Source organism: Diorhabda carinulata, chromosome 1 (assembly GCF_026250575.1).
Source record: "Diorhabda carinulata isolate Delta chromosome 1, icDioCari1.1, whole genome shotgun sequence".
Lineage (NCBI taxonomy): Eukaryota > Metazoa > Arthropoda > Insecta > Coleoptera > Chrysomelidae > Diorhabda > Diorhabda carinulata.
The window spans coordinates 37,229,685-37,256,325 of record NC_079460.1 but is presented as its reverse complement, the minus strand read 5'-3'; the positions used below and the strand labels follow the sequence as shown (position 1 = coordinate 37,256,325).

Below are 26,641 nucleotides of genomic sequence, written 5' to 3'. Positions count from 1 at the left end.
AATTGAAACCTTGAAAAATGAAAACACGATTGAGACTCAGAACCAGTGTCTCAAACTAAGTCTTCTCTGAGAAGTGAAATTTTCTAAAACAATTATCACTATCTCCTAAACATTCTTTTCAGCATTTTCTAGTAATTTGTTCCTTTGTTTTAGTGTTATTTCTTGTCACTATTTAATTAAATTCATATATTTTATTTTGGTTAGTTCAATTATATTTTTTCTGCTTTTCTAAATAGGTATGAGGTGATACCAAGTTGTCTACTGCACTTCAACTTTTTGAAGGATTGTGGTATTTATAATGAACTTTCTGGTATGTTACAGTAACCATTTTAAACAATGTTTCTATGTTATAATCAGCATACGTGTGAGTCTAGTTTTTGAATCTTAAAAACAGTGAGAAAATTTTAGTATCAGCACCTAATTCATTTGCAATAATTGGGTACATTTTTTAAAATTGTTGTTTGGTATAATGCATAAAATGCTCACGTTTTCAAATACATAATTATGTAATTTTATATTTTAATTAGGTATATAATCAATGTAAAAAAAATAAAACAAGATGTGGGTTAGATAAAATATATTCCATCATATAGTATAATAAAAATAAATATAAATTGTGTACATGTCTCCTAAAAAATAACACTTTCCTTGTATCTGTATAGTTCCTCAATTATCACAATAGCACATTCACTTCACTTTTGTTCTTGATTAATATTCAAGTCTTCAAGAGCTTCATGAATACCCTCTGGAATTCTACCGGCATCAATTTCTTTCGCCCAAAAAACATACTAAAAAAAATCATTATTATACCATACAATAATCATCATCAGATTAAAGACTTTCTAGAGACACATTTCCCATGACTGTTTGGGATACTGATAGGACTTGGAATTTTGGCCATTTCTCCTCTATCCATGACAAATCTAGCTTCGATCTAATATTGTTCAGTTTGTTATTTTTTAAACGATTCCAATATAATTTTGAATACTTTAAATGATGCAACTAATAATAGATTAATAAAAATGATGATATGTTATATTCAGTTTGAAATTATCGATAGAGAGACAATGTAATGAAGTAAAACTGAACGGGATATTGAAAAACATTTAAAATAATAACAATTGTTAAAAATTGCATCACGGGTGTAAAAGAAATATGTGGATATTTCTTTTTACTAGATAATGTGTTAATCCCCCATTAACGGTGTATATCTAAAAAGTCTTTAATCAATGCAATCTTTAGATTTAAAAACATATATTCAATAAATTATAGCCTAAGATCACATTCCGAAAAACATTCAAACCAAGTCTGCCTCTTCGATTCCTTTTATTCCATTATGTATTGCAGTTGCTGCTAGATTTTGATTGCCAAGGAATTTGTGGTGTGAATTTTTCGAACAGTTTGGATAAAGCTAAGGAAATCTGTGAGTATGAGGTGATTTGGTTGGTTTGACGAAGAAGCATTCAGCAGTAAAAGTGGATGGAGGTTGGTGTAATGCTAGCAATACCATCTTGAGATTTCGATACGTCTGTGTAAATATGTACAAAGTTTTCGTATTCATCGAGTATTTTACTAAAGAATCTTTTCGAATGGTTGGTGTGATATTTGTCGAATAACATAAGCTGGGTAATAAATTTGATGCTTTTTATTGTCAGGAAGGAAGAAATTTAATTCGCTTATATATTATGTAATTCTAGCATAGAAAGGTTTGGCGGTTCTGGGTTTATGTGAAAAAAGATTTGAGAATTTCTTCGAGGATTGGATTTTAGAAGGTAATTTATTTTGGTTTACTTCCATTGATCACAGAATCTATTGAATTATTTTGTATACTTATCTCCTTTTCAATTTGTGGATTACGATATAAGTCATTAGTAGAGTATGCTTTTTAATAACTTTCCAATCTAAATTAATTATATTTCCAGTTATAAATTGTTAACTTTACTAGCATACGACTTTTTTATTAACATTTTTATGAATATAAGATACGCAATAAGGAAAGTTTAATTTTAAAATAGAAATCACAACAGTTGCCAAAGTTTACGACGATATTTAGGAAGACACGTGTATTTACCTGGCCTAAAATGTATATAAAATTGAAAGGAATTAAGGATTTCAATTTTGACCGTGAGAAACTGGCTTGAGTAGTAGTATAAAATCATTTTTTGTAAACTAATATGTTTTAGGACTTTTATTAATATCACCTATAAACAAACTTATAATAAGTGAAATATTTTCTTGAATCTGCAAAATCACGCCTTAAATAATTACTTACTTTGGGAATAATAATGTATATTTGAATGTAAATTGTCAATTTTCAAAATATAACAATATCAAGTGTACAGAGATATAATGAAAGTATAAAAATTTATTTATTATGTATGTAGTGTATATTATTATCACTATAAATTTAAATATGTATTTTACCTGTTCGAGCTCCTTTCTTAGAGCAAATACCGCTTTTTCTCTATCTGCAACTAGTTCTTCTAAATATTGGTAACGTAATTTCTTACGAGCTCTACATTCTCTGGCACTTTGTCTACTGCGTTCTTAAAAAAAAAAAAAAAGTAAATTATACAAAAAATTGTTCAGTTCAACTTGCCAGGTGTTAACATAGAGAAATCAGCAAAAAGGAAACAATTCAGGAAATCCCTAAAATTTGAGGTTATGTTTGAATATATAAAGTGAAGAGGCATTACAATTATCTTCTTACGATGACTAGTCAGGCAATCTAATTTCCGTTCGTACACGAAAGAGACATTTAAAACAACACAAGAATTATCCTGTATAAGCAAAGTGGAATACGTACAGTCCAATAAAATGGGGCGAAATTTCCATCCGAAAGAAAGGCCTGAATTTGTCAAGTAACTTGAGGTTAGCATACATTTAAAGTATTCCTAGTTGTACTTCTTATGAGAAAATATCAGAAAACATTTTTAACAAAGTGGGTTTGAAAAGTTTATGAATCCAATAATACAATTAAACAATTCCAACTTATAATTAGGGGTAGAAGATAATTTTAATCTACTCTGAACATACATTAAAAACATGAAAGATATTAAGAGAAGTTTCGAACAAAAAATGTGGGAATTAAACAATATTTCATATTGGAAATGTGGCAAAATTAAACACCAAAGTGGACTAACTCTAATATGTATTCAAAGCTTTCGAATACTTTCGTATTCATCGTCTGGGATTGAAATTATGGTAAAGTACAATATAAGAATATGTATAAAAATAATAAATTTTACTTACAAGATTCGGCGGTTTTAAATGTTGTAGTTTCAAAAACATAAAATTTATGGAATTTCAAAATTCAATATTCAAATTAACACTAACAATTATTTGGTTGAAATATTGATTCTGGTTACTATAGTATCATTATTTTCATTGGTTGGATTATAAATGACGTTGAATTTTTATATGTTAGTTAAGGTTAGGTTGTTATGAATGGAGTTGAATATTTATTAGTTCCATTATGATTGACATTAAATTTTAAAGGTTAAGTCGTCATGAGTGAAGTTAAATTTTATAGGTTAGGTGAGGTTAGTTGGTTATCAGTGGCGTTGAATTTTTTATAGAATTTGTTTTTTTTTTTAATCTAAAAGATATACATAAATTGCATTAAGGCTATTTAAAACAGTTTTTCTATTGATGCATTGATCATTTTGGGCAACATATGTCGATTCTAAAAATAAACGTTTTTTGTAGTTTTTTTAGTTGTCCAAATATTGGCAGATTTATAATTCACATTGTGTCCTTCATGATATACGTGAGTCGCTAATGAACATATATATAATTATTCTAATAATAAACGATTGAAATTTATTGAAAAATTTATGAAAAATGTGAACAAATAATTATTTTGAATATAATTGTTTTATTCATTTATCAATTATTTCTTTCCTACGGATGAACAAGGTCAAATTGCAGATAATTGTTTAATGTTGAAAAAATTTCAATAATTATTTTTTTATTTTTGAGAAAAAATATTTTAAAACAATATAAATGTTTATATACGAGGATATATTGGATAATTCTTAGCCTACTATAGAACCAAACAAAATTTACCCTACCCTTGCACGCTTTTGGTCGACATTCAAACATTTGGGGATCCATTTTGCAGCAATTCTGCTCATGTCCAAATTGACGTGAATTATATGATGAACGCGTTCGTATGAAATATGTGCTTCAGATATGCGTTTTAGCCCAATTCGACGGTCTGATACAATCATGTCATGAAATGCATCGATATTTTCGGGGACTGACACAGAAACTGGCCTTCTCGATCGGTCATCATCTTCAATGGAAAATTTACCTCTTTTAAAGCTTGCAGTCCAATTTTTCACGGTGGCATACAAAGGACATTGATCACCAAGGGTATTAGGCATACCCTTTTAAATACAGGTACTTAATAATAGCTCGATACTCCCATTTTTCGATTTTCACAATTTCAGTGGACATCTTTTTTCTTTCAATTTATTGCATAACTCTGGTTTGCTTTTTTGACGTAAAACTACACTGACACTTCTTATAAATTATTGTTGGTTGCTATGGTAACGCAATATCTTGTTTATGCATGGAACTGGCTATCAATACTAGCTAGATATCAATACGTCCTCGTATGTTTTCGAATAAGTTTTGGAAAAATTAGATCTCAGATTATCAATCACACTTTGTAGATATGATTAGAAAATGTTGATAAATTCATATTTTTAATATGCTAAACCATAAATATCAATCGTTTATGGCAAATATCTCCAAATGTTTTCGAAATATTTTCAAAAAAAGTGATGTTTGAGTAATTTTCAATTATATTCTACACTCTAAATAGAATTGTCAAATGATGGGGTTGTATTTGGATGGTAATTTTAATGATCACTTTATGAGATTAATTTATTCGTTCACATCACCGCACAATACAAGGGACAATTGAAAAGTAGGCATAACAGGTAGGCCAGAATTCCATGGGATACGAATGAGAAAATTATAAAACGGTAAAAAACTTTTTTATGTTAGAAATAGTGCTACAAAACATTACCAAAGCCTTCTGCATGACGGTTATATTGATTCATTCTTTATAAAGGTGAAATTTGAAAAGATTAGTTCTAGCAGTTGGAAAATAGAAAACAAGGTTATTTCTGAGAAATACTTCATCTGATAGATGGCATTGTTTTCCTTGTTCTTGATAAAAAGTTTAAAATTTGTCGTCGTAAAGACCAAACTTTATCAAAACCTGACCTGTTGATAGCCAGCGAACCTTGCAGTAGTAGGATAGGTCAACACTATACGTTTCCTCATCTAAAGAGAGCATCTGCCGAAATTCACGATGACGCATTGCATTTACGCGAATATAGTTCACAATAGCAATGGTTCTATCCAGAGTGTCTTGCTGCAAAATGGTAGATTTTGCGCAAAGATTTTGCTGATGCAAAATGCAGTTTAAGTTTTCCTTTTTTAACAAAGCAACGAATCCTTCTTTTTTGCCTCTCATGGAAGGTGCGCCATCGGTCAGACACTGACTAAATTACTGAGTAACTCTTCGTAACATTGAAAATCTTCAGTTATAGTACGAATAAAATATAAAACTTGTGCCGAATCTGTTTTATCAGTGCTTTCATCTAAAGCAATTGAAAAATAAACATCTTCATTTTGTATAATTGTATGAAGTTGCTCTGTTACATTTTGCGCTAATTCGTGCTGTCGATCTGCTACAGTTCTTCTTGAAAGAGTTAATTGTTTGGGTTTGTCGACATTTCTTGGATCTAACATACTCACATTCCTTAATTATTTCAATGTCACTAAATGGTTTGCCCCTTTTTCCAAGTATAGGTATGTGCTATTTTATACGTAACAGCAACTGCAGCGGAATTTTGATTTACAAAAGATGCCTGCTGATGATGCTTCTCATTTTTCAACTTTTCAAGTGCAGTTTTCCGTGATTCACCTTCTAAAGCGAAATATTTATGTTCTTTATTAGTCAAGTAGTGTTTATTTGCATTCGCGCAAAACTGTATTGCACAACAAACACATCATTTTATCTATCTCAACAGTAAAGAAAAAATCTAACTCCCATTCTACATTAAATGTACATACATATCGTCTGCTAGCATGTGGCTGATCAGTATGACAAATTTTGTAAATAATATTTTGTAATTTTAATTTATTTTCAAATAAATATTACATAGAACATTATTCGTTTCGTTTCTTCGAATTTTCAGTAAAGTGAAAAATTATTTATTTGGATATGAAACCAACATTTCGGCAATTCTCTGAAATCTCCGGATAAATAATTTTTCACTTACCTGAAAATTCTACAATTTTTTAATTCTCAATATTCCTTCTAAATAAAAAAAGAAAAAACACACATTTTCGTTCAGTTCATTCTTATTGCAACTCGGGGGCGCTGGTCTGTGGGGATTCAGCATTCTTACGAATCTGATTTTATTATTAAAACTTTTTCTCACCTAATTTGGCTTTCATGTCCACTTTTTCCGCCGATTTCCTGCCTGGCTTTCTTCCACGTTTCCCCGATTCCTTTCGCGCCGGACCTTCCTGGAAAAAAATAGTAGAAATATATATCGTGAATGATATAAATCTTATATCATTAAACTCGCAAAAATGACTATTCCAATAATTAGAAAATAATACTAAAAATGATTTGGAACCGCTCAGTTAATATAAAACAAAAGATCGAAGAATTTTAATCTAACTTATTGAATGAGTCAAAAAATCAAATTCATTTGAAAGTAACAGACAAATTTAATTTGTTGGTTATCAGATTAACACTCATAAAACGCATTATTCTTTGAAGTCAGAATTTTGTAAATATGATAAATTCATAGTAATGGTAAAAACAATAAACAAAAATTAGACGATGACATTAATGACCCTCACGTTGGGTAGTTTAATCAAGGCAGTAATAATAATTTAGAAAGTAGAATAGCTCTAGCATAAGAATACGAGGTGTGGCTATGAAGTAACGAGACTAGTGCTGCTACAGAAAGAGTACGCATGCGCCAAAGGTTAATGACTGTCAGTTGTTTATATTGACGCCTACTCTTTCGAATTCGATGTCTACCGTGTCTGTAGACAAACCAGTGTAGCATTGTTTGTTTATGAACTGTTTCTATTTACCGTAAAAAATGAGGAACGAATTATTGGGAAATGTCACATGAAACTTGGAAAAACTGCAACTGAAACTTATAATTGCTGAAGATGATTCACGTTTCGGTCGCCATTCCACGTCAAAAACGGATGAATATATCGAAAAAGTCGGTATTCTTGTTCGATTTGACCGTTGACTAAGTATTCGTACGACTACTGAATCTATAGGAATTGATATAGAATTTGGCGGCAAATTTTCACTGAAAATTTCATTATGCGAAAGGTGTGCGCCTCATTCCGCACTATCCGTCAAGAAGTTACTGGCAAAGTAAAACATTCCAGTGCTAGACCACCTACCTTATACGCCGGAACTTGCGCCGTGCGACATCTATCAATTTCCTAAGGTAATATCTGTATTGAAAGGAACAAGATTTGAGTATTTTGAAGTTGTGAAAGAAAAAGCTGCGCGCGCCCTGATAGAACCGACAGAAAACGACTTCCTGCACTGTTTCGAACAATGAAAAATTCAATTGAGCGATGTAGGGATAGAGAAGAGGTAAACATTGAAGAAGAATATTCGTTAATGCGATATACGTGTTAGTTTCACTTCTCAAATTTAAGCAACATGGAGAGTTCACATTTGTAATTTAAGTGTACTCACAAATAGTTAAAATCCCTGTATATTTGAAGATGTGTCTTTTTCGGAACCGAAACTCAATTCTGGGTAAAATTATACATTGTGTCCAAGAACTGTTGGTATCCTTCTCCGATAGGGATAAAGAAAATTAACTTTTTTTTCAGAATTTTGAAAAAATGTTAGAAGGAAAAAAACTTCGAAGCAAAGTTGTAGATATTTTAATTTCACACCAATATGTAGGGTTCTAATTTAGTTCGTTTGTTTAGGGTATTATTTAGTATAAAACCTTTGGTAGGTTACATGAAAATCTGAAACGATTCAAGCGCCGTCTTTTCTGGAAACTGTCCGTCTTCCAGTTTTCCAGAACATTGGTCCTTACTTCTTCCAAGCAACTGATTCGTCGCGATGTCCAACGAGTATGAATGTTGCTTTGGGTATTTAGTTGAAACAATAGAGATGAGCAAAAACGAACAACCATAACTAAGTGAAGAAAACCAAAAAATAGTCTGAAACTAGCAAATAATTAATTTTGCTGCCGAATCAAAAATACCTCGCCGTACTGTGGACTACAACGTGAAAAAACATGCATCCTCCAGGAGCTTTGGTAATAGAAAACGTTCAGGGCGACTTCGAAGGCCCAAAACCACAATTGCTGAACGTAAACAATATCAATACAATATTGTACTGATCAGTAAACTTATCGACGACTTACGAGTCCATAGATAGCAGCTCAGATCAATGAATCTAAGGATCTGTCTTTGAGTACTTCTACAGTGAAAAAGGAAATTGAGAGAAGCTGACTTCTTTGGAGGGGTGGCAGTGAAGGAAGACGTCAAAATGAAATTAAGAGATTGCAGTGCGCTAAATAACATAAAAATTGGACGCTTGAAGAGTGGGAAAGAATTTGATAGAATAATTAGTGAAAGTTTGAGGTTTCTGAGCCTGAGATAAAATTTTTTATGCGGAGATCAAAGGAAGAACGTATGTTAGATCCATGTGCAATCCCGACTGTAAAGTAGAGAGGAGGCTCGGTGATGGTTTGGAAGGGCGACTGGAGATCTGGTACAAATTGAAGGGATTTTGAAGAAAGAAGGATATAAATAAATATTGTAGTACGTCCTGGCCAGCGCCTGATTGATAGAAAATCTATCTTCCAGCATAACAACGATTCCAAGCATTCCTCGAAGTTAAGCAAAGAATATTTGAAAGAATTGGAAAGGAGGATCGTGCTGTGTCCTGAAGCAGTGTCCTACTTCCACTTCTCATTTTTGGAATATCATGAAAAACAAATGGAACGAAATAGACGACGATTATTTGTCTAATTTGTTATGCCAAAATTGTGTACCAAAATAATAAAATCAAAAGGGGGTTACATCGATGAATTAAAAATATGTAGTAATTACAGACTGTAGTTTCATTAGTACTATATTCTCATTTATATATGTTCTTAAAAATATCAATATCAAAATATATCGTATTGTTTATTCGTTGTGTATCACACAAACTACACGGTGGACAGAAACTTTTGATCGGTAGTGTATATAGTATTTTTGGTAAATTAAAAATTACAAAATGTATATTTATTAATAAGTTCGGCAGTCAAAACTCTAGTCGAGTAATGGAAAATGAGTCATAAAAAATAATAAAATGGATCATTGAATAAATATTGAGCGGTAAAATAAATAAATGGACAGTTATTTGTGAGCAATTAAAAATTCGGAAATAGTAAGAAATCTTGTTCTTAGCGGTTCTATAATCAATCGGGTGGAAAATGTAAATGAAATTTATGAAAGAAATGACTCTCTTGACTGATGGTACAACAAAATGAATTATATACTACTGAAGATAGGTACGTACTTCCAATTTTATTTATTAGACTCCTTACATATTTTTAGTACTGATATAGTCGGTCAATTGTTCCCAACACTTTTTTCAACTAATCATAATAACCTCATTAATTTTTGAATAATTTCAGTCACCACATTTTACGAGCGATATTTTGAAAGGGGGTAAGCTAAGGTAATTTTGTTATTGGAAAGGTAACCACATATTTTTACCTCGAATTTATAGATATCCTATCTAAATAGATAAGAAAACATGTTTTGTCTAATTGAATGACTGATTCATCATCACACTGCCGACACTACTAAAGCTACTATAATAAAATTTGGGCAACGTCACCTCCCACTAGGATTTTGGAATTTTCACTCCTAAGAGGGTTAAATAGAGGATGAAAGTTCATCAATTTTGAAATAGGCTATAAATTAAAGGATGATAATCAGGTACAATTTTACCTCTTAAGGGGTGAGAGCTGAATAAAGTTGTTTGGAAAAATTTTTTGAATTTTTTGAATTTTGGAAAATTCAAGCCATCTTTAGATACAGGGTTTGTCCGGAAAGTAATAGGAATGAGTCGATTTAAAAAAATTTATTGAGCCAATCGTTACAATTCTTTAAAAACTTTCAAAATAGGCTCCTTCTGCGTCGATGCAGCGCTGCCAGCGCGATTTCCAAGCATTGAAGGCGTCACGGAAGGCATTCTCCGGAATAGCCTTGAGAGCCGCGGTGCATGCTGCTTGGATCCCCTCTGTCGTCTCGAAATGCTTGCCTTTCATCGGCCTTTTCAGGCGAGGAAACAAAGAAAAGTCCGGGGGGGCCACATCTGGGCTGTAGGGCGGCTGCGGAAACGTTGGAATGCCGGCCTTAGTCAGGTAGCTGTTCACAAGAAAGGCGGTGTGAGCCGGGGCGTTGTCGTGGTGCAACTTCCAGTCTGCTGCGATGTCTTGTCGGACCCGATTGACCCTTCGTTTGAGTCTCTTGAGCACTTCGACACAGTCGACGGTCTGTGTTCAAAACTTTGCGCACACGAGTCACATTGTCGGTGTTTGTCGAAGTCGAAGGTCTTCCAGCACGGTCTTCATCGGCGACCTCTTCCCGGCTCTCCAAAAAGGCCTGGTGCCACCGAAACACACCACTTCTTGCTAAAGCAACATCTGGGTAAGTCTCTGTCGCACATTTACCGAGTTTCACACAGAATTTAATCGCGTACCTCTGCTCTAACGAACGCTGCATTTTCGGCTTGCACAACTCACAGAAACACGTCGCGCGAAAATGCCTGTCCTGACTCTCCAGGTGCTCGGAGACAACTGACCAGCCGCTCGTTTGTTAGCTAGGAACGCCCTCTACCGAATCCAGTCGGTGCGCGCACGCTCTGAAGTACAATCGCGGCGGAAGAAAATCAGTCCTATTACTTTCCGGACAAACCCTGTATATACTCTCTGTTAGACGCGCTTCTACATGTAACGTCGGCGTCGTTAGTAGTTGGCAGTCCCAAATCCGAAAATCACTTAAATTTTTTGTGTTATTTTTGAATTTGCGTTCTAAATCTTTGCAGTTCTTCAATACTCCGTATCATGAAAGTTTTAGAAACAAATTCATACTTTGTAAACATGCGTTTTATGAGATTGAATTCAAGTGCTTAACTAAAAACGCCTTTTAGGGAACAGAAAATCGAATACTTAATTTTATGTAGAATTAATGGTTTACCAAAATATTTATTAACAAGAATATTATCCATTTTATTGCCGAAACAATTTTTGCATATGTTTTCGACATGGAATGTTAAGGAGATTCGAAAAATCGGAACTACCGGTTGACATTAAATCTCCGATTTCTACTTCGGTTCCGATACTTTTAAATCGTATAGCTAATTAGGCAGAACGTAGGAATGATCAGGTTCATACTTGCCACGGGGAGAATTCCGCCGTGCTCTCTCTGTTTGTTACTTTTTCTTGAAGAAGACAGTTCATTTGTTCTGTTTTTTTGAGCTTCAATTTCTGAAGCGGGTTTTGTGTTTTTATAATTAAACCAAAAACAAGAGTTGTTTAGAAGTTTATATTTTACTAGTGGAAACAAGTAAATGATTCATTAGGTAAAGAAAAGGTCGTATATCAAGCTGAACTGATAGAACGGTTCTTGTTTTTTCTGGCTCATTTGCATGAATTCGTAACTCTTCGCCGTTCTTCAATTCGTTTTTCAAAATAAATGATGCAGCTGTATTTATATTTAAATAATCAGCTACGTTTTAATTTTTCAGGAATTTTGTTCTAACACTCGACTTTTGAGAAAATTAAAAATTAATAAATTTCAAAGCATGGTGTCAGCTTATTTTCACATACCACAAATCACGGCTACGTTCTGCCCTCAATAATTATAAACAATCATAATTGTTTAATTTTGTTTCACAATTTCATACTGTGAAATTATAGGTAATCTTCATAGATTTTCATTTAGAACTGATCCGATTTCTTCCAAATTTATTATCTAATGTGTTCTGCAATTTTTATCAATTTTTGATAAAAATAATCTAAACAAGAACACGTTTTGTGAACGGCAATATTTAAAGTAACCTTGACAATGTGATTTAAAACATATAGGAATAAGAACAAAATAGAAATAGAACAGTATATTAGTTGACCGCTATTTTGTTGCATCCTCATTGATTTTTTGACATAATTGCTTGGGACTAATAATAAAAAAAACCTTGGAAGCCAAAATGAATATAGGGGCAAGTTATTTCGAAACCGAAGTACATTCTCACTTTTTGCCTTTCTTAGTTCCTTATATCCAATATAGAGCAAGAAAATTTCATTAATTATTACGGCATATCTTTCACGAGAAAGCGTAATGAGCTTCGCTACACCAAAGTTAAGTACTCAAAAAAGTCAAGTCTAACCTTCGCAACTTATCATGTATTTTTTATTTGTATTGTTACAGTTCTAACAATAATTCTACGTTTAATTTATTTTAATCACTAAACTTCTTTCCTGCACTCAACAAGCTGGTGATCTACCTTCTCGACGATAAAATTGTTACTGATATCATAGACATTTGGCGTGTGTGAATTCTTGAGTACCGCTGGTAGACCTACTTGATTTGTTATAACCAATCGGTTAAGATTCATTGTGAATTCAATCCGACTACCCAATCGGATTTTCTAGCTCAAAATTACCGTCAATAAAAATAATGTACCATTAAATCTTGGTAGAATAGGCAGACGACCTTGTGCGATGATGACATTACACAGAAACTACTTCCTGTCTAATTGTTACCGAAGAGCACATTTCGATATCTGTGATAATCACACAATTGAACGTTTCAGTTTTCATTTATGAGCTTACGAAATGAACCAAGCATTCCAGCAATTTACTCCGTAAGTATCCCGTTGAATGAATCATCTAATCCCTAGTAGTTACACTGTTTAGTGAAAATTACCAGAACCTGTTTCAAAGAGAGGTGTGAAGGTTTGGTGTACTTCGAAATCATTCCATTCCAGAATAATATAATAGTCACCCACATACCGCAAAAGTTATGCGGAATAAGATCTAAGCATTTGGTGGTTTTGAATCCTACATATCCAGCATTTAGTGTCGACCTTGCATCCCATATTAATCTTTATTCAGATCCATAGCGAAATTCTTGTCTGTTAAAAACTTTGGATCCAAGGAGATGCAGGAAAAATGTAGTACGACAATTTGTTACCAAGTTTTACCCAGGTCTCAAAGAGCTTGCTGAAGGTTGGCTTAAAACCAGAAAATACTTTGAGCATCAAGCCTTTTTGTATGAATATTTGAAACTGACATTATTTATGAGACACCCTCTAAATAATGAAACCTCTCTCTTATACTCGCTCGCAGCTTATAAAATGGGAGATATAATAAACGACACTAAACATCAGTAAGATGATTTGCCCTTTAAAGCATGTAAAAAATAACGAATATAGGATCAAAAAAGAAATAAGCAAATCTTTAAATTTTTAAAGTAAATTAATTGAAGCAATGAATAGCGAAAAAAAAACGTTAATGAAATGTGAAGAAATAAGCGAGTATATAAAAAAAAAATAGTGAAAAGGTCCAAAATAGTTCACGACAAAAATTGGGCGAGTTAAGGAAGAAGAGATTGAATTAAAAATTATTTAAAAAATGTGCAAAAGTTGACAGTTCTTCTAATACAACAATTTATTAACTCCTGATAACATTATTGCTACAAAATATATGCAGATTATTCATTGATGACGATCCTATTTATCTAATTGTGTACGAAAACTTAATACGTAAACTTTAATAACATTTTAAGAAAAAAATATTTTTTAAAATAGTTCAGATGGAATAAGTCGTGAAGTCATCTAGTGTATAATCTCAACATTCACTTTAGAAACGTTGGTCAGTAACAAACGCATAAATTTACTGAATTTCTTTGCTTGCTGCGAAATAAATGAATAAGTACCTGCGTAAATTATCATTAGAAGTGAAATTTTTAAGCCAATTACACACTATCAAGGCAAAAGAGTAGATACGAATGTTACAAATCAAGGACTGTCACGTAGATACCAAACAAAAAAACCGTAGCTGCCACTTATAGTGCCCTACCGGAAAAGAGCCCTGATCAAAGGCGCATTACTTTGTCTGATTAATTAAAAAAAATGTTGCTAAATTTAATTTTATTCAAAAAACAATTTAAAAGTGTATGCTCACCGATAAAAATGCGTAGTTCAGCCGGCGCAAACACGCAGTTAAAAAGCTACACACTCAACCAACCTCACAATAAAACCCAACAACCGGCAAAGCCGAGTATCGGAAATCAGATTCATGGAGACCGCTCGACGAATGTCAGAACGCATTTACAATGTTGCCTGTTTTATATGTATATAGGGGAAACAATGGAAAAAATTTGAAATTACCAATTTTCCTGATTCGCAGCCAAATTTTCAAGTTTAATTCTTCCTTAATGTACTTTTTACTATCCCGTGTTACTTATATACGTATAATCGCAGTAATTATTTTATAACTGGGTCATTAGCGAACTCTAAATGGATTGTATGTAAACAGTAGCTAATTCAGGTTTTGATATAAACCTCAAAAATCCATTTGAACGATCGTTATTTCCCACTAATTTTTATACTTGTTACTCATTAAACAGTTCAAAAAATAATCCAACTGTACACAGTGTGAATTAAATAAAACTGGCCAAACTTTAGTTATGACATAAAACAAGAAAGTGCTTAGAGTTAACGCTCCTTTCGATGCTGTTTCCAATTACGGGAGAAAAATAAACGCACGGTGAAATATCAGACGAATACGGAGTTGATTTGTATTTCAAGTCCCTCTCTGGTAAAAAGCTCGTGGTAAATATACTTGTACATAGGTGAATCAACACACTATTCCTGTTTTATGTACATTTCTTCATTATTTTCAGAATTATTTGGTACAAAAACAATGGTTTTATCAGATTTTGATATGTAGTGCAGAGAAACATGTTATATCTAATGATTGTTAGTTTTTAAAGTATACATAGAATATACAATAATCTCTAAATCAATTCCATTAAAACCCAAATTGTAAAATTAGTTAGCAAACTGCAAAAACATTGTTAATCTTGTACCACACTTAAAATTACGAATAATGTCATTATTCTGATATAATCCGATTGGTGTTATTTCGAAAGCCACATATTTAACACGTAAGGGGTGTCCTAAGCACTTTTCCAGACCAGCAAAATAACTCTACTGAACACACAGTTTACACTACCACTACATTGGAAATTCCAACTCAGTAAAATATTATTTAAACTCGAGTTATATAAGGAAAAAACGGAAAGGACTCAATCCTATAAATAGGATATCAATAGGGAAGCTTGAACAGTTTAATCAAGACTACGAGGTATGGCTGTTAATAACATAACTGGCTGTACCGCCTGATACGCCCCTCCACGTCAAGAATGGAATTATCAATCATTAATTGGTAAAGGACACATCATGAGTTCTCCATCAAGACGATGTTCCGGCTCATCTGTATACCAAGTTAAGCATTCTTTATCGCTAGACCTTGAGCTGTGCGATTTCTATTTCTTAAGGTGAGATGTACATTGATAGAAACAAGATTTGAGTCCGTTAAGGCTGTGCAAAGGGAAGTGACACGCGTTCTGAAGGAGCTGACAGGAAAATACTTACCGTTATGCTGAAAGGTTGATAGTATCACTTGTATTAATTTCAAATACATTATTTCGAAGCGTCACTCTCGTTATTTAAAAGCCACACATTGTTTATTGAAATCTCACAAAATACTATATCAATAGTAGTGTGGGGTATCAAGAGTTTTTCCAATGTTCTTAACCCAATTTAATTGTGTTTGTGACTTGTGGAAACTTTGGGTGAGGTAGATCACCTTCCAGCTGATTGCGGATTTTAACCCAGAACGAGTTTCCTAACGTTTAAGTAAAAGAGTTTCAAATTTAAAACTACCTATTATAGAAATATATTTCGATTAATTTAGTTTTTCTAAGTTTTTAGACCTTAATTCAGTTGTGTGATAGATTTTAGGTGTTTAGCCCATACTAGAAACGGTTTTACCAAGTGACATGATACGATAACTTCGTTTCCGAATGATAGTGAACGGGATCCGGAAAACTCTTTATATGGGTCGAAATTTTATAATATTCCAAATGAAATTACAGAACATAGTTTCCCAAAACAGATAATTTGTCTAGATGCAAGTATTCTGCCAAAATTTTGTGGACATCTAAGAAGTGATCTATCATGATACTTTATAGTCACGCCTTGTTTTACTTTATCATTATTTTTGTTTTTGTAAACGTCGTAATAGAACGTCAATACATTGAAATATTTAAAATGTGAAATAACAATATTATCAACAAGATATTGTCGGTAAAAATGTTAAGCGATAAATAGAAGCTTAAGTTTAAAACACGTTTTATTGTTTATGTGATTGTTATAACAAACTACAGATTATTGAGAGTTGCGACTAATTTTGTGAAGTGACTCGTCAAATAAAAACGCAATTTCTAATATTACTTTATTTAATAATAATAAATTATACTTTCAAAATTAACGATGTGATTATTTGAGATGATAAAAGACGACAAAATTATCATTATTTACTTCAATAACAATTTTTTAAATACACAGTATTATCATATATTGGAAATAGCAAACAAAAAGTGAAACAAGGTTATGAAAAAATTCTGAACAATACGAAACGCACAATATTGATATGGGAACCATTCTAACAACGTATGGTATAATCCACACATATTATACAAAAGTAAATAAAACATATACATATTATTAAATCGAAAACATTTAAAAACAAAATAATAACATCAAATATGAAGTTTTTTGTAATAATTGTATTACTGTTAACATAGGACAAACATTACAATAGTTTAAAAATAGGTTATAACTCATCTTATACGATAAAAAATGGATCTACTACCATTAATTATTCCACTGCTTTAAATCAATCAATAAACAAATTATAAACAAACAATTTTGACTTGTTCAGATTAAGTTCGTATCTAATTATTGTAAATTTTGTGCCGAAAAAGATTAATCCACAAAGTCAGGATTAATTATTCTTTACACTAGGGTGGGCCAAAAAAACTTTCTATTTTTTCTTAGCTACTACGATAATATCGTTCAAGGTGAAGAAAAAAAATTGTGGTAAAGTTTGAGCTCTTATTATCAAAATTTAGATGTGCTGCATCGTGATTTTTGATTTCCTATTTGAATTACACGGGAATTTTTTATTTTTTGAAATTTAAATGTATTTCAACAAATTATTGTGTAGTAAAAAGAAATCGATATTTTTGTAGGAAATTGAAATATATTAATATATTAAATAAATAATTAAATAATAGACATAATTACATCCAAAATCTTTACAGTACTTCCGACTACATTGAAATCAGTTTTTATTCGAATCGTGGGAATTAAAATTATTATAATTTGGGAATTAAAAATGAGAAAAATCACGAAAATGATGTTGTTTTATGTTTTTAAGACTTTTTTGTAGAAACCTATAAAAGACTGTGAAAGTAATAGATTATTTTAGGATGAACTACGAATAACTAAACCGAGTTAACTTAGGGAAAAATTATTTCAGACCTTTTTTGTTTAATTCACTACAAAAATATTTATTTCTTTTTATTACACAATAATTTGTTAAAATACATTTAATTCCCAAAAAATTAAAAATTCCCGCGTAATTTAAATGGGAAATCAAAAATCACGATGCGGCACCTCTAAATATTGATAGTAAGAGCTCAAACTTCACCAGAATTTTTTTTTCGTCATCTTGGACGATATTTTCGTAGTAGCTAAAAAAAGGTTTTTTTGGTTCACCCTACTGTACACCTCCAGAAATAAGAAAAGTAGTTAACGTTATCATACAGATTTTTTTCCCAAAAAACAAATACAAGGTCGGGCAAATGTTCTTTTGCTGTCATTTTTTTTAAGAAAAATCTGGTATTGCTTGTGAAATATGTTTATTCAATTCATTAGAATCTATTTCATCAAGTTAAACAAGTATCAGCCAAGTAGCCTCCTCCAGAGTTGGTGACCGTACAGGTTCGCTTTATGACATTTTCCATGACTCTTGACTGAGCAAAAATTTTCTTTAAGGGCTTAAAGGTTTATTGACACCATAACGGTTGAATCGGATGATGTATTCGAACACCAAAACGAGATTTTAAGCGACCCAGAAATGCTTCCTTCACAATATCAGTTGGAGCTCGGTCAGAGTGTGCGATATTGAAACCACATTGTCACCATTCCCAATTCATCTAATTGAGGAAAAAAATCGATAATCATAGCGTGCATCGTTCTCAGTCGTCATTTGGCCTGCGGTGTTATCCAAAAAATCAGACACATCACTCATGATGAAGTTGGATGAAAAATTGTCCACTTCTTCGTTGAGATTCAAGATGGCTTGAGAGTAGGTTACACGGGTTTGACTATCAGATGAAGCACTGTCTGCACTCTTTAACATTTTGTGCAACAGCAGCCATGTTCTAAGAATAACGGCTGCTTTCGAGCCGGCTAGCCTTGGGAAGATCTCGTGTTGCCCCAGTCTCTTCAAGAGTGTTTAAACGCCACAAATCATCAACTCGGACAGTCATGAAATCTGCAACTGCCCAAGAAAATTGAGGCAATTGTTCCGCGTTCCTGCGGAGTAAACCTATTCATGGCTTGTCGATTTGTATTCTGCTTTGGACTTTCTATTTCATGCTAAAAAGCACTCGAATCAAATAATGGCAACGATATAGATAATTATTTGAATTTATGTGCGTTTCTTGAATGTCACTCAGAGAAACATGTAGTCAAAAAGTATGGAGGATATGCTCACTAACTGTGGAGGGTAGAGAGAAGGAAGAGTATCTCATATGGGAGAAAATGGAAGTACGCGAGAACTTGCGTTGTACAAAAGAATGAAAATAATATTTTGCGCTTTCTTCAAAATTTACTCCGATACTAATATGGCGCCCTTATCTAACACATTTCTTCGTATATACATATTTTTCTCCTTACATCTACTCTCCATAGCAAAAAGACAGAAACTTTTATGTCATAATTATTTATAATTGCTTGAATAAAGCTCCTGATGACAAATATCTGGCGACGAACGTTTGCTCCAATATGGATGCTTGTCGGGCAGAAGAATTGCACTATATCCAATCTATTTTTATGGTCAGCGACTGAATATAAAAATAGATTGTCAGAAAATGAACTGTTACAGAAAGATTTTATACCATAGTTAATAAATATTTAAAGTTCAAACGGAAAAAAAGGCATTAATAAACCGGGAAAGGGATTGTTTTCGTCGCTCGTCATCAATTTTATCATCAGATGATGTAGGGGATATAACTGCACTGAAATATCACGGCGGTTGACTTTCAAATACTGTCTGCGGGATACGTTGATGATTTAGAAAAGAATAAGACAGATACTGCGCAAATAAAATACACATTCACCCTTGTGAATGAAGTTCTTTCTCTAATATTATATCTTAGTATGCATTGTTATAGTCGTAGAAAAATTATAATATTCAACTACAACATAATTCTGCGTTAGGAATGCCATTTTTATTTCTATAAATAAATTCATTTTTTTAAAGTTTCCTTTCCGTATATATTTGAAAATTAATATCAAAAGATTTTCATGGTGGAAGGGATTGTTGTTTATGTTTATGAAAAAACCCGTTATACATTCAATATTAAAGTGATTCTTACATTTTACAGTAACGTTCTGTATATAACCCCAGCGGAAGTTTGGCTTTTCTCACTTGTAAAAACAATGTAGGTATAATTACAAAACGCACTCCTTGTATAATGTTTATTTTTAGAACGCCAACAAAAAGTTGTGCGTATTTCTAAGAGCAATGTTTGTATCAATATACTGAAAACGAACAAAAATATATGGCAACATTGTATCGTGTATTGCGCAGCACTATTGCAACATAAAAACAACGGAGTGCCTACTGACTACTGCCTGAGGTTACATGCATAAAGTAATACGTAGATATGCTACGTATTTATCGTAGACTTTTAAAGAGCATTGCCTCTTTTCAGATATCTACGATGTGCCACAAACAGGCGATTTAAGATTTAAAGTTTATATAACTATGAAGATGTTTTGCTATAATTATATATAAAGTTGATATTGAAAGATAAGATATACAGTTTTACAAAATTTATACCTATTCAATTTTGATGACATATCTTTAAATCGATTATATACTTATCTATATAAAGATGGCCCGATTTTTTTCATTTGGTATCAATTATGGAATTAAATAATAATAACAATAAATGAAGATTACATGATTAATGATGCGTTTTTTTCATATATTGTTAGAAATATGTACGAAATTATAATTTTGATTGACAGTTAAAAATTTGACTATCTGTTTCCGTTATAAAAATTGTATTCTATAGGAACAAATGATACACATCAATCAGATGGCTTTAAATTAAGTTGGATTTTAATATTTTAATTTTGAATCGTTTGCTAATACAAGGGTTGTCTGAAAAGTTTCCCACCTCAACCTGAAGATGCAAATGGACCGCTGAATTCGAATGTAACTTAACTGACGTCGAGCGTGAGGACGGCAACAAACGATGTCATCGAAGTTCACCAGATGGTAGTGGGCGACCATCGGATTAAGGTTAGGTTAGACATAGAAGAGACTATAGTTAGTAGACTGATTGAAGAATTACGCAAGCTCAAGCTATCCGCGCGTTGGTGCGGCGATTGCTCCCTTTAGACCAAAAGAGAATTCGAATGAATATTTTCCAGTGGAGAAAAAGTGATGGCGACCATTTCTTGGAATAGTCATGGGATTGTGAAAAATCTATTTTTAGGAAAAAGCTTGCACCTATTATTTGGAATGAGAAGGTTATGATAAGTAGCACTACTTCATTTCTGTAACTATATAATATTGTTTTCGACTGTACCACCGAAACAAACCCCTCCTGCAACTTTTTTTTGGCTACGGCATTCTTTAAAGTAAAAAATGAAGGTTTTACATCTTTAGCTAATGATTGTTGAGTTTTTCTATAGTACGGTATAGACCCACTAAAAGAGATGATATGTTTGAACGAATACGAAGTATTTCAATGGTAGAAATTGGGCGCCACTCATTAGGTAGTTAGTTATCTAAATTTTTGATTGTTAAATTTGTTATTTGATGATTTATTCTCATTGTTAGTAATATTAGATTTACATTTAGATAACGCCATCTAGCGACAATAAGATTATTATGAAAACAGTTAAAATGTCTGCAGGAAAGCCAATGTGAAAACTTACCATCAAGAATAAATTTTCAATTTCCGTTCGGTGGATGTTTAAAAGAAAATTCTCGCTGTTTACACAATTCTATAGATATGTCAAGACAGAAAAAAATATCGACATGTGATTTTCACTATTTTAATGTTAATATAGTTTTTTATTTATCTATTATTTACTTAAACGTTTACGCTTCTATTTAAATGTGTCAAGAGAAATCGCAGTATCTAAAATATATGAAACAACGTCCTCTAGCTAATTAAATTGCTTGTAATTTATATATTTTGTATTGCGGGGCGAAAGCTCTTTCAAACAAAATCAGTTTATAAACTAAGTCTAAGCAGAACCGGACTTCCAGGCATTTTTTCATAACGAGGTTCCCACTCTCCCACACCTCTTATTTGAAGGATTAGACTAAACCTTGTAAAATGAAAAATGCCTATAATTTGTTGAAGAATTCGATTATCGTATATATAACGTTACACTTAATTGGGTAAATACAAAAAAAAATTGCTTTTTTAATTCTATATTTTTTTTAAATACGTCCTCCAGAGGTGAACATAAAATCCACGTGTGTCTCAGGGCCAGTTTTGTTATACATATTTTTTTTCTCCGAAGCAGGGCCGGATAAAGCTGAGGGAATGGGGGCTATAGTCCCAGGTCCCAGGTCCAAGAGGGCCCCATCATTTGGAAAACATTCTGTATTTTTTAATATGTTGATACTACAAATCTGACTTATAGATATTATTTTTTTAATTTTTCCGGGTTTCCGAATTCCTTAAGGGGCCCCTTTATTATTTTAGTCCCAAGACATATAAATCTTAATCCGGTCCTGCTCCGAAACTGTAAGATATGGCCGACGTCCATGGTATGTATATTAAAAACCACCCCTCTCCGCCAAACAGTCATACCATTAAAAAATTTAAATTATTGTATTGTTTCAAAGTATTAATTTCAATTGAGAATATTTACAAAAAAAGGAGAAAGAAATGAACTAACAAACACTTTTTGGTAAGAATGTAAAACATTGAGGATACATTAGAGAGTCTACACAAATGAAACAATAAAAATGGAAACAAGAAAATATAGAAATCATTGAATAGAAAAAACTTGCATGAAATTCTGAACATATTCGATATTGACTATCTTAATTTTGTAGACGATGCAATGTATTTCATATAAATCAAGCTTTAAAAAGAGCTAATTATTTTAAAACAGTTCACTGTAGTTGTCCACAAAATGAAATGTTTATGAAAAGAATTCTTTTTAATGATGCAAAAAGAAACTAAACAATATTCAATTTTTTTCCAGATTCTAATATATTATTTAGTAATTTAGGTAATGCAGTTTTAATCCTTTTTGGGGCAAGATACTAAAAATATAAGTGAAACTGTTGAATAGTCGTTTTGGTTGCTGAGAATAAATATTTGGTTGCTTTGGATTTCCTTTTATCTGCTGATACATTATTAGAACATGTGTAGATGGACAAAATCATTATTTGTACATTATATTCTTCATTAAATTATTGTGGTTATACAATAACAAAATGGGGATATTAAGATATTTTGAGAAACTACAGACAAAATAAAAAGTATGAGATTCATTTGGAATTGATAGTGAACTTACCAATTAGAAAATGATTTTGAATAATCTATACCAGCCTTCAGTTCATCACGTTTATCATAATAATTTTTAATATCCATTCCCTTCCTCTTTCAAGATTATACACTACGTAAGGTACCAAAAAAGGAGTGAGATAATAGTGAAAAATAAAAATTAATTCCATTTACCTATATGGAAACAAGCATTACACATAATGGGTTACGAATAAAGATTTTCTAATTGAAACTTGGGAAACACTCAATTGAGTGAAGATCTTAGGACAAATCTGAAGAAAGTGAGAACTTACTGAGTATTCTTCAACAACCAATTCAGTTCAACATATAATTCATATGTGAATACTTTTGTGATTCCATTATCTCCTAAGATAGATATATAATGTATTTCTTAATTAAAAATATTTTAATGGTACAAGGGTTTTTAAGCAGTATTCAAAAAAATGGATAAATTTACTTTCGAAAGATAAAAAATTGAACAGCGCCACCAACACTCACATTTTTAAATATGGTACCTAAGCACATGTAAAAAAAAATCAACTAGTTTCGAATTTTCCAATTAAAATCGTTGGATTGATGAATTTTAAAATAATAAATGTTAAGTTGACTATGAAAAATTAACTAAATACATAACAGAAACAAAACTTGGACGAATAACCTAACATTTTAAATAGAGTTTTTGCTTAGTGCTTCCATCTTTAAACTACCTGTAATCGTTTTTAATAAAATATTGGCAACAATAAACAGCAACTGTAATTTCAGGTAAAATTAAAAAGGTCCATTGAAACTGCCCTCAACCTTGTCCTTATCACTATTTTGATATTATTTGTTTGTATTTATTTATCACTTCGCTTTCAATTTAAATTCCACAACAAAACTGCGCATGTGTCTTGTACAATTTACCCAAAGCAGTGCCTCTCGAAAATGATTTTATTTGTAATAATAACACAATCTTTTTTTAAAAAACTAAAAATAACTTTTAATTCCTAAGGTATACTATCCCTAGCTACACTAAAAACAATTTGTTACATTTTACTGGTCCGTAAAAACAAATGGGTGCATAATTCAACTGCAGAAAAGCATGCTTTAATATCACTAGTCCTGTGTGTGATCAAATAGATTACTAATTTTCATCTTTAAACTAATTGTCATGGCTTACTTACGCAAACACTATGTTCATCAATAACAGCCATTTCTTCAAAATTCATATTTAATCTTTTTAACTAACGACAATTTGTGAAACTTGCAAATCAAACACTATATCGAACACAAAAACAGCTCAACGTGTCTATGTTATTTACAAACATTACAAGGTCACCTAATATTTTTCTTTGCGTCATCGGTCGATAATTTCATGGAATCGTGATAGTCCTGCCATCTTTTCTTCGAATGATGAACTAAAATATTTAAAGTTCACTATTAAGAGTGATATATTCATTATATGCAAACAATTCCAAATTGTAATTATATAACATTTGTGCCTATATTATACTTTATATGAAAAACTCGAACCATGCAATACACACTGTTTGTTTACAATGAACTAAAACAAATCGTGAACCGTGGCACTGCTATTTTCACATTATCCTTCCTCTCTAGCAAACAAAAAGTTCATCCCTACTTTCCTCAGTATACATATCTTACGTTTAGGTTAAGTTTTTTTTGATGTACAAAATATAACAAATATAAAATAAAATGACTAAATCGTACCCTACCAATTGGGATGTACAAAAATATAGAGATGAGGTTGAACCGGAACATCATTGGGAATTAAGAAAAAGATTTATAGAAACACATAAAGGAAAGTTTAGTGAGGAATACTTAGTCGCTTTAGCGAAAACTTTCACTAATATAGAGTTTATGGGATGCAGGTAAATTTAACTAAAATAGGCGAATAGATAAAAATAGTACAGTATTAATATTACAGCTATCCACCCAACTTAATGATACGAATAGCTGAATTATCGAAAGACGTTGCTAAAGATTACAGGAATGAGAAAAAATCTAAATTACAAAGAACCTTTGTATCGGCATCTAGTGCTGCTGAAAACAAAATAAGTGAGTTCATTTTTTCCCTAACTTTATTGTAAACATTTTAACACTGTTTTGAAGGACATAAGTAACAATTACCAAAAAGGTATGGATTTCCTTTGACGACGGGTTGTTTGTCAACTTACCACCCTTGATTAGTAATAATTTATGCCATATAAAATGTGCATGCTATTCACTTAAATAACACTCAATATTCATTAAGGTATAACAACAAACATAATAAATACCTCTAATTTTTATTTTTTATGTAAAAAGCAAGAATAAGAGGGTAAATTCTAGATCGCCTATAATTAAACTGCCTTCTTCTGTGTTGAATCGAGCATCTTCAGGGTATGCTTGGGAGCCGAACTCCAAATATGCGAGCCATATTCCAAAGATGAATGAATCTGGGGCTCATAGAGGATTAGAAGCTGTTGTGGAGTATATAGCTTTTTGGTATTGAAGAGGGCTCCAAATTTTTGTGAAGCAGCCTTGGCTGAATCGGCCATGTAACTATGCCAGGACATATTGCTTCCAACCTCAATACTCAACTAGCGAATTTGCGGTGATGGTGATATTTGATGTACAGATAGGACCAAATCCTGAGCTACAGTGCCGGCTTTGTTATGTCACAAATGCGATTGCTCTGGATTTCCCATATTTTGTCTATAGCTTCAGTCCATATGTTACTGACATAGGCCAGGAGGTCCCCAGTTGATCTACGTTTACGGAAGCCATATTTATCAAACCCATAATAATTATTCTTTTCAAAAATGCTGGAATTTTAAGATACTTGGAAATATCTACGGTTTTCCTCTATGATAAAGGTGACCTCCAGTATGGAATATTCACATTAAGAGCTTGACGAAGATTTTAATACAATAAATTTTTTGTGAAAGTACACCAAAAGTATTTCTGAAACTCCAGTAGCAGTAGCACCATTTCTTAAAGTAACGATAATTTGCTTCATACCTTTTCCTCAATTTTTCTGGTAGCAGCAACAGCTGAACAATATTTGCTGATTATTTTTCATTTATTTGGCTATTATACAAATCAATAATTAATTAATTTTTCTTAATTCGATGAAATAATAATGCTTATGATGATATAGAAACTGGTCAAAGCTGTCTATAATTTTATGTGAAAAGTATTGAATTGAATTAATCAAAATTAAAGAAAAAAGTCTACAAAAAGGAGAATAAAACTTATATGCACTCACTGTCACTTCAGCATAAAGTAGTTCTCAATTAGTAAAGTTACTCACATCCCTTGTAGTATAAATAAATATTTCTTATAGAATTTGTTTTATGAATATTAAACAAGCTAAAACAAGTTTTGATGAGTTTATAGTTAATCTTTAAGGTTTATCAAAACGTACATTGATTTGTTATGGTATATCAAAAATTTACCTTCACTTAGCTGTTAGTCTGAATTATATATATAATTGTTTTTAGAGATGAGATTGGATCCAGGAAGACAAATACACCCAAGGAAGTAGTGGTTGAAGTGTATTATGATTGGAAGAAGGAAATGACCTCAAAATTTTTTGAAAAATTTATTTTGTACAAAATAGAATGCAACTAATAAAAACTTGGAAAAATCATAAAATACTTAC

The 26,641-nt window shown here is 31.9% G+C and overlaps 2 protein-coding genes across 3 annotated transcripts; one reads left to right on the top strand and one right to left on the bottom strand.

The window, feature by feature from the left end:
- Positions 1-562: 562 nt before the first annotated feature.
- LOC130899997 (REPTOR-binding partner) lies at positions 563-24,313 on the bottom strand. Of its 2 annotated transcripts, XM_057810291.1 has the most exons (4): positions 24,159-24,313; positions 6,465-6,552; positions 2,425-2,546; positions 563-788 (listed from the first exon to the last, which is right to left on the bottom strand). In XM_057810291.1, the coding sequence occupies exons 1-4, from the start codon at positions 24,201-24,203 to the stop codon at positions 693-695; spliced, it is 351 nt and encodes a 116-aa protein (XP_057666274.1). In that variant the 5' UTR covers positions 24,204-24,313; the 3' UTR covers positions 563-692. The 2 variants fall into 2 exon arrangements, with proteins under 2 accessions (XP_057666274.1, XP_057666265.1); XM_057810282.1 differs by having other exon boundaries at positions 563-2,546.
- Positions 23,669-26,634, top strand: LOC130900007 (partner of xrn-2 protein 1). Its single transcript, XM_057810304.1, has 3 exons — positions 23,669-24,866; positions 24,923-25,053; positions 26,481-26,634. Exons 1-3 carry the CDS (start codon positions 24,691-24,693, stop codon positions 26,522-26,524), a joined length of 351 nt encoding a protein of 116 aa, XP_057666287.1. The 5' UTR covers positions 23,669-24,690; the 3' UTR covers positions 26,525-26,634.
- Positions 26,635-26,641: the final 7 nt, after the last annotated feature.